Source organism: Montipora capricornis, chromosome 5 (genome assembly GCF_036669925.1).
Source record: "Montipora capricornis isolate CH-2021 chromosome 5, ASM3666992v2, whole genome shotgun sequence".
Taxonomy (NCBI): domain Eukaryota; kingdom Metazoa; phylum Cnidaria; class Anthozoa; order Scleractinia; family Acroporidae; genus Montipora; species Montipora capricornis.
This window is the reverse complement of record NC_090887.1, coordinates 82,501-102,500: the sequence shown is the minus strand read 5'-3', so window position 1 is coordinate 102,500 and position 20,000 is coordinate 82,501. Positions and strand designations below refer to the sequence as shown.

At 39.7% G+C, this 20,000-nt stretch overlaps 2 protein-coding genes across 5 annotated transcripts in view; one reads left to right on the top strand and one right to left on the bottom strand.

Annotated features, from left to right (window-relative positions):
* Positions 1 to 15,869, top strand: part of LOC138048953 (uncharacterized) — a 45,863-nt gene extending 29,994 nt beyond the window's left edge. For both annotated transcript variants that reach the window (XM_068895022.1, XM_068895023.1), the window contains 16 exons: positions 1 to 93; positions 660 to 889; positions 2,219 to 2,425; positions 3,630 to 3,752; positions 4,436 to 4,582; positions 5,721 to 5,955; positions 6,551 to 6,724; positions 7,433 to 7,619; positions 8,446 to 8,519; positions 8,646 to 8,776; positions 9,697 to 9,882; positions 13,109 to 13,387; positions 13,520 to 13,570; positions 13,669 to 13,848; positions 14,527 to 14,790; positions 15,427 to 15,869. The exon at positions 1 to 93 is cut by the window's left edge and continues 274 nt beyond it. In XM_068895022.1, coding sequence (XP_068751123.1) covers positions 1 to 93; positions 660 to 889; positions 2,219 to 2,425; positions 3,630 to 3,752; positions 4,436 to 4,582; positions 5,721 to 5,955; positions 6,551 to 6,724; positions 7,433 to 7,619; positions 8,446 to 8,519; positions 8,646 to 8,776; positions 9,697 to 9,882; positions 13,109 to 13,387; positions 13,520 to 13,570; positions 13,669 to 13,848; positions 14,527 to 14,790; positions 15,427 to 15,782 — 2,917 coding nt within the window. In that variant the 3' untranslated portion in view covers positions 15,783 to 15,869. The remainder of the gene's footprint in view (positions 94 to 659; positions 890 to 2,218; positions 2,426 to 3,629; positions 3,753 to 4,435; positions 4,583 to 5,720; positions 5,956 to 6,550; positions 6,725 to 7,432; positions 7,620 to 8,445; positions 8,520 to 8,645; positions 8,777 to 9,696; positions 9,883 to 13,108; positions 13,388 to 13,519; positions 13,571 to 13,668; positions 13,849 to 14,526; positions 14,791 to 15,426) is intronic.
* Positions 15,870 to 16,905: 1,036 nt separating this feature from the next.
* LOC138048955 (neuronal acetylcholine receptor subunit alpha-10-like) overlaps positions 16,906 to 20,000 on the bottom strand; it is an 11,727-nt gene continuing 8,632 nt past the window's right edge. For all 3 annotated transcript variants that reach the window (XM_068895024.1, XM_068895025.1, XM_068895026.1), the window contains 2 exons: positions 19,966 to 20,000; positions 16,906 to 18,272 (listed from right to left, as the gene is read on the bottom strand). The exon at positions 19,966 to 20,000 is cut by the window's right edge and continues 75 nt beyond it. In XM_068895024.1, the coding sequence (XP_068751125.1) occupies positions 17,093 to 18,272; positions 19,966 to 20,000 (1,215 nt within the window). In that variant the 3' untranslated portion in view covers positions 16,906 to 17,092. The remainder of the gene's footprint in view (positions 18,273 to 19,965) is intronic.

Sequence of the window (20,000 nt, the reverse complement as noted above, 5' to 3'; positions counted from 1 at the left end):
AAACACAAAGACCGCTGATACAAAGAACTTTATTGGTTACACGAACAAGGCGCTTGCTAGAACTAGTGGGTATTACGACGAGCAGGCTGACAGGTAGGTTTAGTATCCCGGATAGCGCATGCGAATAGAATCATCACCATTTTAAAGAGACAAATTTGAGGGTATAACCTGGCTTCATCCTCCCGAAGGGAGTGTAGTTGAGTGAATGTTCAGTGTTCTCTAACCCTTTGTGTATCGCTATACAAGCTACATGCTTACATTTAATAATTAGTCCACTTTGAGGTGACTAACTAATTTAGATTATTCATCATGACAAAGGCGACTGGGAACTAACTTTCTTTGGTGTTCTTTAATTTTCAATGCATGGTAGAAGAAATCATTTAAGTAAATGTATAAATAGCCTTCTGCTGCGTCAGTTATGTCCATGCTGAACAGAAATGTTGCCAACTTTATTTTCACTAATAATTTTGCTAGAAGAACACTGAGCTTTTCTCTGTTTGCTGGGTATCTGGTCCCCTTTGTTCAACAGAAGGCCTGACAACTTTAAGTCCCACAGCTCCAATATTACACGTTATTATAGTTATCCAGCACAAGTTATGCTTTGGGTCTGACTCTACTTCAGTTTTTAACGTATAACTATTGATGTTTGCACATTGTAGATTGATCTTGTTTTGGGAAGACTCGGATAGCGGAAGGGACTTTCTACAAACAGCATCTATTCTTGTGACACGTACGGAATATATTCGGGACGTTAAGTCATACAGTTGCCTAGGAACAAAGCAAGTAAGATCACCAGCAGCAGTATACTTCCCCAAAAATCACAATCATCACCTTCTGTGGCAGGAGCCCAGTTCCCGTTCTTGGGCGATCGGTGGAGAGCTCCTTCAAGGTTAGAGACTTACATCATTCCCTTCAAATTTAATTGAATTTTTCGCCATAGATAACTAGGGACGTCATCTTTATCAATATTTTCATATTTTATAGAAGTTCCCACAAACATTTTTCTACTTAAAGTTTTTTTGGCACTTTGGAAATTAAGGTGGCTCAAACCAGTTTCAACACTTGAAAGAAACGTTCTTATCAAAAGGATTGACACTACAGCACTTTATCACTTAACAACAATGTTATGGTACCATATCAAAAACCAATTATTACTGAACAAGATTTGGTCATTTTTGGAGACGTAAAAAGTTACGGTTAGTTAAGCCCTGCAAAAACACCCCATATTTTGGCTTTAACTGTTCATATCTCAGAAACAAACTCGGTAACCCCGATTTTTTTTCTGAAATGCAATTAGCATGCCAAAATGAAACTTTCTGCAAAGTTTAAAAAAAATCTGTGGAGAGGATTCAGAGCCACCTTATTAAATTGAAAATTTACGATAGCTCTGAATCCACTCCACAGAATTATTTTAAACTTTGCGGAGAGTTTTATTTTGTGCCATAAAAGATTGGGGTCACCGAGTTCGTTTTTCAAATATGAGCAGCTAAAGCCGAACTATAGGGTGTTTTTGCAAGTCTTTCCTGTTGCCATGGTAACTTGTTACTTCACAAAAATGACTGCATCTTGTTCAGCAATAATTGATGTTTCACATGGTACCATAACATTGGTGCTACGTGATAAAGTGACTTCAACGTCTGTTTCGACTGTCCTCTGATCCGTGTAGCTGTAGCTTTTGATACCCATGAAAAGGAGCGCTGACAGAGGAAGGGCGGTAAAGGGCGCACCGTCGGCTTCCATTGATACCCGCTTCGTAGCTGAACGAACCACCGACGTTAAAAAAGTGACTTTAACAAAGCAAAAACAATGGCTTTGCGCTCCCCGCGCGCGCGTGCCTTATAATTTTGGTACAATGTTTTCGTCATCCTCAAACAACGATGTGAAATGCCCATATTTGAGTATATGTGGACAGCATGGGTACACGACGACAATTTTTCACTTTTCTCTCTGATCATATCATTTCCATTTACAACAATATTATTACAGGACGGAAAGCGCACACTTTAAATAAGAAACGAGCGGCAACAGTGAGAAATGATATTTTCCGCTGACACTTTTGTGATCGTTGACATCGTTGTTGGTTGTAACCTCTTACTAACCGAGTGCGAGGGCCGTACTGGGGAATATTGATCTGGGGTCGTGGCAGTACGTCTTATTAAATAAGACGCTGAAACTATCAACCGACCTTTTGACTCACGGGGTCCTTTTTGCCTCTCAGGTAACCTGCGACTTCAAAATGGCCGAGAACAAAGTGATCCTAAGGTACTATACAACAGCAAGCTAGAGCAGACATTTGTTTCGTGGCATGAAGCTAATGTTGTATTGGCACGTCAGATTAAAACGGCAACGCAACCTCTGTGTAGTCCCATTTGTACCTCAGGGCAAAAATGTGCAGTGCAAGACACCTGCGTTTCAGTGAATGGAGGTGAGCTTTAACTTCGGTCAATTCTAAGTATAGTCGAGAATATCAATACTTATTTGCTCATTGCAAGAGGCTAGGATAGGTTTAATCAGGAGCCCATGAGTAGGAGCGTACAACTTCATTATATTCTTGTAACTTCGTTTTTACAGACCGAATTCTTTCTAGATTGATTTTTTTCCCGCGAAACCAGACCTTTCCAGCCAATCACAAGTCTTGCTTGAAAATTGCTACCCACAGGATTGAGAATGGTCACTCGTGCGAGCAAATTTTATTTAAGAACTCGTCTATAAATAGATTAATCTGTGAAAATGCCGTCACATGGACCATAGTAGGCTCCTAGTTATGGGCTCCCGGTTTAATGACATCGATTAATGCTTGCAATTTCCATACACTTTCCATTTACTAGACTGATGCCGACAATCCATTTCTTAAATTAACTGTAGAAAAAGAGGTTTCTCCTGAATATTAAGGCAATTTTCACAATGTGATTTCACGCATAAGCTCTCACTTGTCTTTAAAACGAATTCGTAATTTCGAAAATGTTCTGTCTTTCAATGAATAGTTATTTTCGTCATTGTATTTGCAAGTACACTGGATGAAAATCGTTCAGTTTAACCACTGAAACAGGTAGTATTTGATGGTATCCATCCAAACCACCTTTCCACAACAGTGAAACTGCATGAATTAAACCGATCTCTTAAAAGTTTGAAGATTAAAACAAAAAGGATTTCGAAGAGTTTAGAGACTCGAGTGGGTACTTTTGACCTTACGCTATCTCTGATACTCTGTAAACCAAGGAGGCAAAATGTTGTAATTCCCTGATTTTAAAAGTATTTAATTAAGCTTATTCCTTGAACACAACCATCGTTTTGAAATCAGTACGTAGACCTAAACACTCCAGATCTTTGGCAAAATACCGAAATGTCGTTGGTCTTTGAATTAATGTCTATCATCTTCTTAGTTCTATATCTCATACCTTTCATTTTCCTTACGTGTACTCAGTCCCATTAGGGTTGGGAATGTACATTGAGTACAACGATAGGAAGTGTCACGAGAGGTTTCGGCGGTTTTTCAATGTTATCATTATCTTCGCACCACCCCCTTTCTTCATTGAAATTTCATCCCAATGAAGATGACAATTCCAGATCAGTTTCTTTGCTTAGCTTTTCAACTGGAATTTCAAATTCATTTTTGTTCGTATAAATAGATTCCTGTGCAGTGAACAAAGGAGGATGCAGTCACTTGTGTGAATCATTAGGTCACTGGAAAGTTCGGTGCTCCTGCTCTACGTTAATGCAACTGAGGGAAGACGGAAAAAACTGCCAAGACAGTAAGTTACTATTCGGGTTTATAAAGGGAAATTAAGTTCCTTGACCAAATTAAAGAAAGAGGAATCCCTTAGAAAGGGCCATCAATTAATGATTATTCCCTTCGATTTTTATAGAGACCGAGACTTTGGACTTTTCACACGATAATGTTTAAGGCTGAATAGCTGGTTGGGTCGTGCACAAATGAAATCAAATCAAATTACATATCAAATCTTATTGGTTTTTGAGGAGACGGGAAAACCGGAGTACTCGGAAAAAACCTCTCGGAGCAGAGTAGAGAACCAACGACGTCAACCCACATATGACACCGAGTCTGGGAATCAAACCCAGGCCACATTGGTGAGGGGGCGAGTTCTCTCACCACTGCGCCATCCCTGCCCCCACGTGACTAGTTTTGAGTGACGCCATGGGTGTACTGGAATTCGTTCATTTTTTTACCCTTGCTCAACAACAGAGTAGCCACTCCTTAAACGCCAGTAAATTGGTATTACTCTACGACTTCAATCAATAATTTTTTGGCTCGGTACCTCTTCTACAGCATTGTAAGACCACACGATTCACTATTGACCACACGATAGATATTGAGTACGTGAGCCAATTTATCTGTTTGCAGTACCTGGATAGTATTTTAGGGGTTCTACTTAACTCGTAATGTTAAGGTACAGTCGGTTTGGTCTCTCCCCAGTCCCTGCCTGTCATGGCATGACACCTGCAAAGGATCCAGACACCGGACGAGAATATTCATGTAGGAGAGGAAGAGCCTCAAGAAAGTGTCCACCTTACACATATTGTCATATTTCACCTGATGATAAATTTGCAAAGTGTTGTCCATGTAAGTCAAATGCCGGGAGAGATTTACTCTTTTTTTCACGACAAATATAATGTCTTTTTTATCCATTTACTGTGGCCTTAATTTGCATTCCATTTTTCCTATTTTATGTAAAATTCTTGTTTTATTTACTCGAAAACAAAAACTTTACTCCAAGAACAATGGATAAACATGCACAACGTTCGTCTTCCCCTACTGTTCAGGTATGTCGTAAACCGACTATACTTTGAAAAGAAACGTAGTACTAATAATAGCCCAACATTAATACATCTTGTTCACGGTTATGGTTAGGGTTAGTCTGTTTTAGGGTTACTAAACGACCCCACAACACCTCGTATACAATCCAAACAAAATTTAATGGGAGATCGTAAATCTATAGGAATCTTGAGGAAAATTCAGCAGATCTGATATAAAGCAATCGAAAAATGGCTAAAATGATGGACAAACATTTATTCATTTTTCCGTTCTGAATAAACGTTAAACGGTGCTGATTTTCGAATTCCCGAAAATAAGTGCTCCTGGTATGAAATGTATATGTTGTCCGTAAAATCCGTTCTCAGGTTAAATTCGTTTTTACCTAGGTTAAATGGTGATCCTCGTTTTACCTAGGTTGAATATGCACGCCCCTACCCTTAAAAGAATCGAAAACACCTATACCTTCCCTCAAGCTCTGTCTTACGCATCTCAACACGTCTTCATTGTATCGATTCTGTATTCATACTCTTAACTTTACCCTTTAGCCTCAACATTACAACATCATAGTGAGGGAACAAAGAACTGTACTACGCTCTTATCGGTACTCGCACTCGGACCCTCTAGATCTGTAGACAAAACTTCACTATAACGATGAACGTGCTCAGCATTACTTACTTTTGCCCTATAATATGTCAATTGATATCCATGAATAATAACCAAAACCATTCCTAACCTGACCGTAATATTTAGGTTCCAAAAATGTTTCTTCAATTCATTTGAGTGCATATCTTCAACCTTTGAAAAAAAGAGGATCACCAATTTAACCAAGGTAAAAACGGATTCAACCTGAGAACGGATTTTATCGGCAACATATACACCTGTGAGCCTTGAGAGCGAGATTTTTATGTAATGCTTATGGTGCATCTCTACTGATTTTGTACAACAGCAACTCTGCCAAGCTACTCTGTGTTGGTAGCAACTATGACTTCAATATGGCAGCTTTCTATGGACACGAAACAGGATATAGCCACTTTCAAAAAGGTTGAGATTGGTGATGCTTCAATGCTCGTTGCTGTGGATTACAATCCTGTAGACAAGCGTGTGTATTGGAGTGATGTGGACGCCACACAAATCAAACGCATGTTTCTAAATGGAGTTGGAGGAGTACAAACGATATTATGGTAAGTTACGACGTTTTATAAGTCAGTTGGGTTTCACAATGGAGATCAAATCTCAAACTCAAAAGTGGACACTAGAGAGTTTGCGTGGAAGAAGGGGTCACTTCAGTTCCGTTTAAATTCCAGACATGCTCAATACATCTAGTCAGAGGACAAAGCCTAAAAGGTAACAGAATAACGAACGCAGTTGACTAAAAAGATAAGGCGATCGTGTCGTGTAGCCTGTATGTTACAATTGCATCTTACCTGCTCGATAACCCTTTTTCAGAATTGTTATTTGCCTCCGTTTTAGAGCGAGTCCTGGTGCGAAACCATTCAAATGAAAATGAGTTGCGCATTTTCATGCGGATCAGGTTTCGCACTACGACTCACTTCAAAAGAGAGGCAAAAAACGCAACTGGGAAAGTGACCAAACACATGATTCGTACCTCAATTTAACCTGTTGTCTGAGCATCAAAATGTGAGCGAACTGGGAGACCCAAACATAGTAATTCTAGATATTTGCCAGAATGGAAATAGTTTTAACGGAAACCTTTGAAACTTGTCTCATAACGCGTTAAAGTAGAAGTAATATTGTTGTGATGTTTTAACAATACAGGAAAGATATCGGTGTAGTGGACGGGCTGACTATTGACAGTGAAGATGACTATATTTACTGGACTGATGTTTCAAATGGATATATTGAGCGTGCAAACTTAGATGGACGTAGTCGGGAAGTAATACTTTCAGGCTTGGACAAACCAAGAGCAATCATTCTTTACAAAGAAACAAGGTGTGTTGACCATGAGCTAAGTTCAATCTTTGATGTACTAAAATGGAAAAAAGCTGGGTTCTAAACCTCGTGATCAGCCGCTCATATGATCTGCTCTCAAGTATTATGGGTCTTCTCTCTTTGTTGCCTGCAGTCGGTTAACGATAAAAGGGCTCAGTTCCAATAAGAAACTCATTAAAATGTCTGAGTTTCTATTGGATTGTGCGTGATTTATAATTCCACTCAGTATGGCTACAAAGCTTCAAACAAGGAAACATTTCAGAATCACCGGTTTCTCCCGAGTTTTGTCCAGAGGTTCGTCGTGAAAGACAACACAATCTATGGACCAACAATTGCAATATGCCACTTAACATGCAACACGTTTAATTCCGACTAAACACATAACTCACAGTCAACCTATTTTTCAACAACAAGGAGGATTCGGGTATAACTGTAACATCCTCTAAGAAGCTAGGTGGAATCACTATCTACCACTGTGTTGCAGGCTTTCAATCTAAATATTCAACGATGTTAATTTCCTAAGAATCCAATTTTCGTTTTGCTTAACACGGGTACGAATTAAATTCAGACGAAAACCTAGAAGCGCTGTTTTACGGTATTTTAGTTGTAATCCATTGACTGAAAAACGTGCAGCAATCTTGAACAAAAAGGAGTTATCACCTTGTCGAAATTTATAAACCATCTGTTCCCAATTTTCATTGACTTTAGATCAATATATTGGACAGTTTGGGGAACAACTCCAAAGATTGAACAAGCAAACCTCAACGGAATGGATAGAAAAACAATAATTGAAGGAGAACTAAAGTGGCCGAATGGATTAGTTATCGACTCAGCTACGCGAAGACTTTTCTGGGCAGACGCTGCTCTCGACAAAATAGAAACCTCTGATTTGCGGGTAAGTCAAACTCATTGGTCAATAGCTTTGTTTGGATAGAACTAACAAAACTGGATATTCATATGAACTTATTAACTGAGTGGAAGGAAGGCGCAACGGGACATCCCAAAGGGACTTGCTGGTTCGATGGTATATTGAAATGCAAATCCGCTTCCTCTTGACGTGTTTGCATATCAGAGGGGCTACTTAACTTCGTTTCCAAACCTAAATTCGATTCCCGCGGCTCAGCATCATTTGTTCTTTAAGAAAGGTTTTAGGGTTAGGGTTAGACCCCAGGTATATTGCAATTGTTTAGAACCCAGGGTTGGTTAACCCTAACCCTATTTTTTGTAATTTTTTTACACGACTCCTAGAAAGACCATTTTTATGATAAGATTTCGTGTTTAAATAAAGATTGATGATGATGATGAGTGAGCCAAAAAGTGGAGTTTTTGCCATTTAAATGTGTAGAGTATTTTTTACTATGATTATTTAATTTTTCCACAAATTACAATAGGGCAAATTTATAAGGGTTGTAAAGAATGCGTGTAATTAGTAATTCGTTTGTAAGGTAGTATTTCCCTGACATATATATTGTCCTAAGAATTCTTAAAGTTGTTATAATAATAGAAAAAACTTCCAGTTTATAGGATTTTCATTATTATTATTATTATTATTATTATTATTATTATTATTATTATTATTATTATTATTATTATTATTATTATTATTATTATTATACCGTTCAGCCTCCAAATCCTAACACAGTCGGACGGTTTGATGGAAAATATTTGAGCAATTAGCTTGGAGAGTGTAATTCCAACGATTCTAATGTCTTCCTTTTAAGGGTAAAGGACGGCGTGTGCTGCTTAGTACTCCGCATGTGCATCATCCATACTCTCTCGCAATCCTGAACAACAGGTAATTACCCAAAACAATTTACTTGACACATTCAATAGTCCGCTGTTAACGGTGATCAGGAGTCCATGGACTCTTGCTGTGATCAAATACTTTGAACAATTGCAATCTGCTGTTCCTCATACCCAGGTTGTTCTGGAGTGACTGGGAGACCTCTGGGATTCATTCAGCAGACAAAGAGACTGGTGACAATGTAGTGACTATAGCCCAAAGACTTAAGCGTCCATCAGGGTTTGTAGTATTCAAAGACAACCCAAAAGGTTTGTAAGTAGAAAGTAAAGAAGTACGGTATTGAAATCCTTACGACCGTGAAGGAAACCTACGCCACCGAGTGATTTTCCTATTTCATGCCCACACCTTTAAACATTGCACCTACGTACCTAATGCTCTTGCTCAATGCGAGAAATTCGATCGTGTTCAGGGAGTTAACTTAAGAGCGATCTTTGAAACGTAGCAAGTTTTGTCCAAAATGATTAGTTTTGCAACAGAACCTGACATTTTATTTTAGTCAGAGTGAATGAAATTAAACGATAGTCGAAACCATCGAACCGGAAGGACCTCAAGCACTGCCGTGAGCATCATTTAAAGTTCTCGGGTTATAGTATCACAAATTCACCTTATCATAGCGTAGATATACTCTCAGCAGAATATCGTTAAAATGTTGGCCACGTTCTGTAAAACTGAACAATTGTAAAACGCCGGAAAGTGAGTATGATATGAAGAGGAGGGTGAGAAGACTTGCTTAATCCCTCGCGTTCATGATTTTGTTTACGCAGTGGTAAAACACTCACCACGTCACGGTCCTGAGCTCGTCATTCATATGAGTTGAGTTTGTTGATTTAATATTTTGCTCCCAATAGTAATGCATTTAAATCTTCTGGGTTATCATCCACGGTTACGATTTTAATAAAGTTGAGATAAGAGCTGTCGTCAGCGACGATTTCTTAGGGAGCAATAACTGCACAACCCATAACGTGTAGAGAACTCTTTGTCATTTGTAGATTGCTTCCCATGGATTTTCTTTGGTTATTCCGGTTGATTTGACATGAGTTGTTCCAATTTTACTTCATTTTTGTAGTTTCCTTAATTGGTACTTCAACGGTCAATTATTTGTTAGAATTACTTCAGCCTATCAATACTTCTCATTAAATCTTAAAAATATCCTTAATTCTTATTTTAGTTCGCTGTCGAGACCCTGGTCACCCAACAAAGGGCAACAGGAACCCCGGCCCTGATGAGAGCAACGATTACCCCCAAGGCAAAGTTATACGTTTCACGTGCTATCCTCAGTATAAACTGTTTGGGTCAGTGACGAGCATATGTCAGACTGGCGGGAGTTGGAGTAACAAGGTTCCCGAATGTCTAGGTAAATGTAACAATGTTCTGTGCGTTGTAACAATACAGCGTTATTGGGAATTAGACCATAGTAAGAGAGAATAAAAACGAAGAGTAAGAAAAGTAAACATATTCCAAGAAGAGCGAGCGGCAGGGCCAGTAGACGACTTTTATAAGTGTTATCTCCAAACCACGTTGTCATAATCCATCTCTTGGTCGTCGTCGGACAAGCTTTTACTTGTCGAGATGGGCGACCACATTTGTAAGGCATCATGGGAAGGCTGAGAGTTGACTAAAGTCAAGTTAATTGAACACCCAGTTTTGGCGTCAGTTACATGGAAATGAGAATGGGTTCGTCTCAGAAGTCCTTACAAGTTGTTTGCTTTCGATACTACATGATTAGAGGGGATATTTCAAGAACGGTCTGATTTTTGTAGTGCCAAGATGATTTTCTTCAACTTAACACGAACAGGATTTTCCGCCCCGAAAGGAAAAGGATAACTATCTTTACCTGGTTTTACATACCGGTCACCATTTCTTCGCTAACCACTCCTTTGCTAATGGCTATATAATCAATCCCGAACTCTCTTATGCTATATCACCTTAGCAACTTCATTCAGATCTAGACTTGAAATGCGTTTCAACTGCTGCAAGTGTTATTCTATGCACATTAACCTCAGAAATTTTCCAGTCATCACCACTTATCTCCTGAATGGCCAGGCTCTTGAGGTGATTGGTTCACACCCTTATATTATTATTATTATTATTATTATTATTATTATTATTATTATCTGTTTTATTGAATAGCTTTTCAGTTTACAATTTGTTTTGAAACTTGCTGCGGACAGTTTCTAGGCAACAGTTCCTGGACTAAAAAAAATGTGTGTTTCATTGTCTTAAACCGTAGAATTTTCTGGTGATTTCACAGTTCTGTGATATAATCCACTTCTGACAGTTGGTTAGCACTTTGTTAACATCTTTCTTGTGGGCTAGATCAGAGAGTTCTTTCTTTATGGTGGTGTTGAAATCTTTCAGGAAGTTAAACATTATATTGGTTTGCTTGATCTCGTAGTCGGGATAGAGTTTTCGGAGACCCAGTCTTAAATCCAGATACTTTCTCTTCTTATAATCGTTTTTATCGTTGATCTGTCCGATATTACATACAGTTCCTTCCACTAGGATGATAACCTTGTTCTTCTTATCAAAGATCGTCATGTCTGGTTTGTTTGCTCCATTCTCTGGCGCCTTATCTCTATATATAGGCGTGTCCGAGAGAATTTTAGCTTCGTCGTTTTCCGTGCTTGCTTTCGGGATCGCTTGTTTATACCACGCTTTGGAGTGTCGTCGTTTTCCATGTTATATACTGATAATAAGAGATGGTAAGTCGGCCTTAACATTCTATCGTGTCTCGCCTTGTAGATTGTCTGGGCAATAGCAGAGCAGCCGCATAATAGATGTGGGACGGTTTCTTCAGCACTGTGACATGTGCACACTAAATCTAAGCCTTGTTCTTTTTGTTTCTTTACCCTGTAAACCTTTGTAGGGACGAGCTGTTGTAGAATACTGGTGTGTGCACTTAGTACGACGTCCGGTATGTTTTTCCACTTCATGATTGGGTTGAAGTTGTGTTAAGAGATGTCGTAATCTTTCCAGCGTTGAGTGACATAGTTGCCCAGTCATAGTTGTTCGGAGACTTTTTGTTTGTACTTTGTGTCTGTTGCCTCTTTAAGGGGTTTGCTGAATGTACTTTGGACTACTGATCTTGAACACAGTTTCCTTCCCACCCATTGTTACTGAGGTGGATTTGTGCTGTTCGTCGAATGTCACATCTATGTTTAATTGCTGGGCGTAAGTCTTGGCATCTTTTATCACTGATCTACTCTTTTTTGCTTCCTTGACGTCCTGAAAGGTTCTCACTACTTCTATATGGGGATCTTTACTGGTCGTGGTGTAGTGTGCGGCCTTTATCTTCGTAACTTTATACTGTATCTCTATTTCTTTTACAGTGCGACGCGCTTTACCGTGGCCACCTAACAAAGTTTTTGAAAACTTATACGCCGATCAGGGTGAGCGGATTTGATTGACAGTCACCCCTCCTTGCAAAGTTAACACGGTTGTAAGTTGGACACCGTTGAATGGGTTGTTTGAGTTGACGTACTTATGTAGTTGTCAAATGTGAAAGTTTGTTGGGTGGCCACGGTAAGTCGCACTGTAAGCCTCTCACGCCTAAATCTGGTGATAGGTAAAAGGTCGGGTTCGACTTCTTCTTCTTCTTCTTCTTCTTCTTCTTCTTCTTCTTCTTATTATTATTATTATTGTTTCATCCAACTTTTGTCTTAATAAACTTTGTGACTACTATACGTCGTCACAAACAAGAGCGAGAGATTCTCGATTTTCTTTCTCGCATCATTCATCATTGTACTTGCGAGAGTAAGGGCAAGCTGTCATCTTACCCTTGTACGTCCCTCTCTTGAGGCTTTTTTTGCTTGAGCGTGAGATCCTCATATCCAGTCTGCGCAACTTGTTTAACTTTCGAAAAAGTTCAGCGGAGAGCTGCCCGCTTTGTCTTCCGGGATTACCCTGTTGATTACCCCTGTGATTCAAGCGTTTCTTGAATGTTGAGTGCCCTGGATTGGCCATTACCCTGTGAGCGACGTGAACTGTCAACGACGTAATTTTATATTTAAGGCCTTTTAGAATCTTAATGGCATAGATTGATCAAAGTATGTATCTCTCTCTTACAGGACATGAGACTTAATCACCTTTCTGAGCGTAATGATATGTTATTTTTTTTTGTCACACAGACTATTCCCACATGGAATAGTCTCTCTCCGGAGATAGTACACGATGTGAGCCATCCAGCATCCCCTTGCGATAAGGTTAATGCGTGGCGTAAGAGCTGATCTGTCGAACCTAAAGTAGATCTTTACTATTACTTTTTGTCTGTTTGTTTACTTTCTCGGTTGTGACATGTAATAAGCGTTACCGATTGATAAAACGAACACAGAGAAACAGAAAACCATCTCATCCGATCCTGAATTGGGGTAATGTCGGTTGTTTCTCAAATTATTCTTTGCTGTAGCTGGTGTAAATTGCTTGATCCCGAGCTTACACTAACAAACTTACAATTTTCTTCTGTATTAAATGTTCTCATCGGTGATTTATAAAATCAAGGATTTTCGTTTTGATCATGTTCCGATAAAAGCATGAAAACGATGTATTGACATTAATAAATATCACTGTTCTCTTATTAATAGCCCCACCGAGATTAAGTAGCATCCCAAGCAACGAAACCGTAAGAGTAGGAGAAAATATAAGCTTACCGTGTTCTTCTTCGAGTCCGGACACAACAATTACATGGTATAAAGATGGGAAAGTTGTGACTGAAGACCGCTTTTCAATTGGAGAGGAAGGCCTATCAGTTGAAACTGTGTATGTTGAGGACAGAGGTTGGTATGTATGTAACGCTACCAACAAAGCAGGAACAAAATTAGCTCGAGCTTACGTTCAAGTCGTTGGATTCGGCGGAGTTGAAGGTAAGTGATAAAGAAACTGATAAGAGGTGTCTTTGGAAATGTGTTGAATAAACGAATTGTCTTTTTTGCAAACTCTGATTGAGTATTTATGAAGAAAATGAACAATACTCCTGTTTCTGCTTGGAAATATAGGGCATCGCTTCAGCAATGTGAATGATACGATTTTGAAGTTCAAGCAATCTGGTAACTACCAATTTTGTTTAAGGCTATTTCCATTTACTAAGAAACCTTGGAAATGTTGACAGGAATGTAAATAGTGCTCTTTTGCTCTATCTTTCTAGATTGTGGTAAACGCCATTTCCAAGCACGCGCAAGAATAATTGGTGGCATTAAAGTGGTAACTGCAGGCGCATACCCTTGGCAAGTGAGTCTGAGGAATGACATGACCAAAAAGCATTTTTGTGGAGGATCATTGATAGCTGAGCAATGGGTAGTTACCGCTGCTCACTGTTTTGCCCGAGGTGTGTACTTCCCATACTTCAATTGAGAAAGTAATGAATTCCCTTCAGTTTCTTCCCTTTCAGTGTTAGATTTTGATAACGCTTCAGTGAGTCATTGGATTATGCATTCAGCGGAATCTGATAATTTCTTTTCTTAGTCCGCAAAGTTGTACGGAGGTGACCGATTTTAGTGTCCCGTTAGTGTTCAGTAAGTCGTGTTATCAAATTCCTACCGGTGTCACCAATGCAAGTGACCTGACAGTGTTTCATCTTACTGATGAATTTTACAGTAACCCCAACAATAATAACAACAGTCCTTTTCAAGACGATTTTCCGGCACCGGGACTTTCTTACTTTATCAAGGTCTCATTTGACTTCTGAGTTCGCCTCATTTATGATTATTATTTTATTAGGTTATAAAATCTTAATCTGTACTTCAGACTTAGTTTCTGTTTGGTTCGCTAAATCTGAAATAGTTGACAAAAAAACCCTCTTCAATCTATGTAAACGCGAAATAATGGAAAAGCGCGCTGGAAAGGTTTACTGTCCGACTACTTTTCCACAATTTTAACGTAGCAAGCGATTCCCTAAATTGTTGAAGTTAAGTTAATTTGGATTGCCAACTCAGCCTTTGCCTGAATACCATTTGCGTAAAAACTATTTTCTTTCACTTTTGTCCTTTCTTGCATCTTGTCTCAGCCGCTTCAGATTTGAACATGGAAGTTGTTCTTGGGAAACGATTCATGCACAAATCAGAACCTGGAAAAGAGCAGGTCATACAACCAGATCAAATCTATATTCATTCCCAGTACTCGGACAACTTTGACTATGACGTAGCGTTAATTCATCTCAGCAGTCCTGTTATTTACACTTCTTATATAAAACCGATTTGCCTCCCGCTGCATGAAACTGCTGATGCCGATGAGACTCTGCTGAGACCAGGGAACATGGCTGTAGTTACTGGTAAGAATAACGTCCACGTACTGTAACTATGCAACAATCATAGCTATGATGAAAGGAACTAATTTTTAATGATGAACAAACGGGGTTAATAAGGCTTGCCAGCGGGCGGTGTCATCCGAAATGGCGATGATGGCTAAAGTAACCAAACCATGTTTTTCAAGTAATGACGTCTTTTTCAAGTAAACTCCTCCTTTTCGTCATGTAGCTAAGGTGGTCATATTAGTTGTTTGACTTTATGCAAAGCCGATTTTTTTCATAATCTGTTGTCTTCAAGGGCTTATTACTGTATCTTCAGTGTGAGAGTCCCTTATTTTTATTTAACTGCTTTTCCACATTTAATAAACATACTGATGTCAAATACCCTGCGAGCAGTCTCTTTCGATCTTCCTAGATAAGTCTTCCCGACTTATCCAGGAAGATCGAAAGAGACTCTGCTCGCAGGTTAGATGTCAATTTGCTTGTAAAGGAAACAGGGTGACAGCAAGCATTGTCAATTACTGCAGCCCTAACTGCAACTAAGTTGTAACATAAAAAAAAATTAAAAAGTCTGTACTCCATACCCAGGTGAAAGCCTAGTGGACAAGTATGAAGGAGAACGCTGAACATAAAAAATGATTTTATGCGCATCTTTTTTAGGTTGGGGAAGGAAAAGTGAAAACTCTAAACGCTTCACCGCTAAAAGGCTGTACGAAGCAGGAGTGCCAATCGTAAATCAAACTGTATGTGAACAATCGCACTCAAAATATATAGTGACCTCCAACATGTTCTGCGCTGGTTACAAAGATGGAAGAGCTGACGCCTGCCAAGGGGACTCGGGAGGACCGTTGGCCATTGAGAACAGTCAGACCCCGAGTGATGATGATGAACGCTGGGTTTTGGCGGGAATCATTTCGTGGGGTGACGGCTGCGGAAGAGACGGAAAGTTTGGCGTGTATACGCGAGTGAGTGCTGTTGTTGCTTGGATCATTGAGACGATAAACTTGACAGATTAAATTCGATAAATTGCTAAATCACTAAATTGTGTATTGCTTTTTCAATGTTTTTAGAAACCATTAAAGGGCACTTTAATTAGGGAAAAAGTTTATGGATAGTTTATATTAAATGACTGCCAATAATTGATTTAGGTCGATGACGTAAAAAGTGGTCGCTAAGTCTTTTGAACCAATTGCAAAGGACTCAGCAAACCCGCTTGAGCTAAGAATTTAGCTGCCGTGTTATGACACAAATTCAGTTCGGAAACCATTATTGAATCCGCGAGTTATTCACAATTTTAATGATTCCGCGACGACAACTAACTGAGTTACCAGGCCTCAAACTGACGTGGCCAAAGGTAAAGGTAAAGTCACTTTTTTTAACGTCGGTAGTTCCTCCAGCTACGAGGCTGGTATCAATGGAAGCCGACGGTGCGCCCTTTACCCCCCACCCTCTGTCAGTGCTCCGTTTTAAGGGGATTTAAAGCTACAGCTACACGGATCAGAGGAAAGTCGAAACAGACGTTGAAGTCACCGAGGTTTGAACCAGGGACCTCTCGCTCCGAAAGCCGCGCACTAGCCATCTGAGCCACGACTGCTCCTAAAGCAAAGTAAAAAACGAAACTTAAGCCAAACCGAAAATAGCCCAAGTTTACAACGTAACTCGGTGCAATTTTGATGCGCTTTGACGTATCCCTGAGCAAAATAGTGGGTTCACTATCCAAGAGCAAAATTTTGATCGCACATTTTCATATTGGCTAAATACAATGGAACGACTAGATCTGGTGACGCCAACAATCACATTACCGCTGGCCGCCGTTTTAAACAGGAGTCAATTATTTACTAACAAATGTTCGATTCAGGCTAACGCCTCTTCCTTCTCTCTGCTCCATGGTTTTCTGTAATCTGGTGCACTCCGATAACTTCCTCTCCTCCATAGCGAACATTTCGTTTGATATAATGGGGGTCAAAGTTAACCCTGCAAATAAAATTGATGTTTTCCTTTACTTGAAAACAAACCATAGAAATGGTCTGTGGGTTTGTTTTTCGAGTGGGAGTGATTGGGGTCCGATATTAAACATAATCGTAGTAAGAGTCAACTACGTCATATAGCGTCTGAAATCACGCAACCATCGACACATAATTGTCAATAATGAAAATGTATTGTATTTTAAATAATACCGAAAGTATACTATATAGTATATATTAACCCTAAACCTTAACCTCAATAGACTGGTTGGGTCTCACTTTCGCGTGCGATTGATTCATACATACCCATACAAGGCCTTATTGGCCATTACGTAATGGTATGCGTATGTAATACAATCCTTCTATTTCTTTATAAACGGCAAAAGAAGAATAGTAATCGCTGAAAGAAAAAAGACAAGGACAAACAACAACATGAATGCTCTGTCCACAATGGCGGCTGCCACCCTGCACTCTGCAGCTCGTTTTTCAGAATCTTTATGATCCTTCACAACTGAAGTGATTAGCTGTAATTCAGAGGACAAAGGATCACATCTGTTGTTCCTTTTCCTTAGTTCACGCTCTGTTGTGTCATCATGCGAGTTCATAACATCAGACACGGAAATATTCCCGGTATCCAGGGAGAACAGATTCATATCATTTGCTTGTACAATTGTTGGCGTTCCGTCAGCACCTTTCCCTTTGTTTTCCGGTACAGTGTACATGGAAATGTCACTATCTCGTGTAGCCCTTTCTTTAAGCTTTTTTAGAAATCCAAAGGGGTTTTCCATGCAAGATTTATTTTCGCAGTGATCCTTTTGGCCATTAATGCTGGTGTCGACACGCAGTAAAGGAGCAATACGATGGAAGAGCAATTTCCGTAAGCCTGGTGACAAACCACTTCCGTACAAGTAACTGTAGTAAACCTTCAAACTGATTCCGGTCGCAACTAGAGCAAGAGCGACCTCGATTATAGAACTGGTGAAGAACATGCCTATCACAGGAACAGCCTCAGATGTAGGTGGTATGCTCTCTGCAACAAGCAGCAGAAATACAGTCATGCTCAACAGCACGGTGATCACAAACGATATTCTCTCGCCACACTCTACGGGGATGTAGAACGAAAAGAAAGCAAGAAGAGCTATGAGAAAGTTTGGAACTACTAAATTGTACGTGTAGAAAAGAGAGCGCCTTTGAAGGTTAATGACAAAGGTGATATCAGGGTATCGCTCATTGGGGCAACAGTCGTACGTGATTGTGTTTTTCTCGATTTCAATCGATGTCACTTTCCATTCACCATTGTCCACTCTGTCCTTGGCAACCGGGGCATTTTCTTGCTTTCGAAACAAATCAAGCTGCTTAGAATGAAACAGCCAGGACCCAAACTTGAGTTCACACCTCTGTTCATCATACGGAAAATCACGGACGTCAAAACGACAAGATGTCTTAAACACGAACGGGGCGGCCCAGTAGCAGTAACCATCGTTGTGTACACGAACGCGTGTCTTAACGTTGTCCATCCTACCGTCAAACTCTTCAAAAACGCTAAATAGAGAAGAAAAAACAAGTTGAGATGTATAACAAGGAAACAGCTTTCAAGCCACTGAAACAGTGTCTTGCGAATCAAAAGGGAGCTCGCGCAACGCCAACTAAATGCTCTGTCTTGAGAACTGCAATTCTTCAGTTTTGCTCACCTTGCAAAGAACAGGCGAAGTATTCTTAAACTAAATTGGTAAGAACAGTCTTGAAGGAAACACAGAGAATAAACGATTCACTGTTGATTTCTTACGCTGCCACGAAAACCTAAGATTTGCTAATTTGAAGTGTCGTTTAGCAGAATACGGCAATTCTTGCTTTATGGCATTGCAGCCGTTGCCGTAGAGTTCGTCGTTGCTTAAGGTCCCTAAAGAGGGCACCAACACCTCTATTTCCGGCCAGTCTTTTGTACTCGGGTCATAAACCAATTGAAAAGGGCCCGTTACGTCAATATAGACCGTGATAAAGTAAGATCGTTGTCATACTTCACAGTAATAGGACATTTGCATGATGACGCCATTTGACTACAAGTACCAGAATCCTTCAGGCCTCGCTTTTCTCATGTTAATTAGAGCTATTAGGGAGCTTAAGCATGCGCGTGTTTGAGACGCGGACGGCAACCGGAAGTGAGCTGTTTTCCTTTTTAACTTGTCTTCACACAACCACATTTACATTTCCAAGTATCTTTTCTCCATTAGAGATGATTAGTATAAAAATCTGGGAGATGCCACTGTCCTAGCGCGCGAAATGTTCTCTTCCGGTTGCCGTCCGCGTCTCAAAAACGCGCGTGCTTAAGCCCCCTAATGTTATTTTTACCCCACTGGGAATACAAAATTTAAATATGAAAAGAAAAGCAAACTGAATTGTGGTAGTTGTAGTCAAATGACGCCATCGTGAAAATTGCCTATTAAAAAGAGGTGAAAACTCGCCCCATTTCATTTTTCTGGCTGTACCTTAATACGGCACGCAAAATAATCAATCCTAGCTCGTTTAGGTTCTGAGAAAAGTAGATTGCCCTTTGGCATTCAGGAACAGCCCATTACTTTTAAGGAGGGAGGGGAGGGTAAATATTATTTTTAAAAAAGATTTTTGTGGCCTGAAAAGACAAAATAAAGTATTATTAAACGCGCCTAAATGCCTGAAAGAGAAGTCAGATAAATCATCAAAAAATGTTACTTCCGTAGCTGAAATGAAGAGGCCAAAAAATGTTTAAATGTTAATATGTCCAGCTGACCATTTGAAAGTGGTCGCTTGTTCTCATGCAACCAGCGTAATGGCCACAAAATAAATGGGAATACCGGTATATTTTTTTCGAAATTAGCTTAAGTCTTAGTATTTTTGGTTCACTAGGTGCACTGTGAAAAACTCAGTTGGAGGCGAGGAGCCTTTAATGAAAAAAAAAGAAAAAAATTGCAGAGCCGTATCAATCTGAGAAACACTTGAACCAGCCTTACTGGTTTACTGCCGCTATAAACGCTTTTACTTCGAAGAAAACACCGAGTTAAAAGGTCTCAGTCACCAAACGCTTCCGCTAGATACTAATAAAACGAAAGGAGTTTTACCCTTCAAGCGTTGTGTGAAGGACTACAGAAAAGCGCTGTTAAAATGCAAGCCGGACATTTAATTTTACTGACCCATCATTTGCTCATCCTAAATGCCTTTTTTACAAGGGCCTGGCCCTGTTAATAAATATCCCACTCACTTGTTGTAGAGGACAATGTCAGGCTGCCATATTTG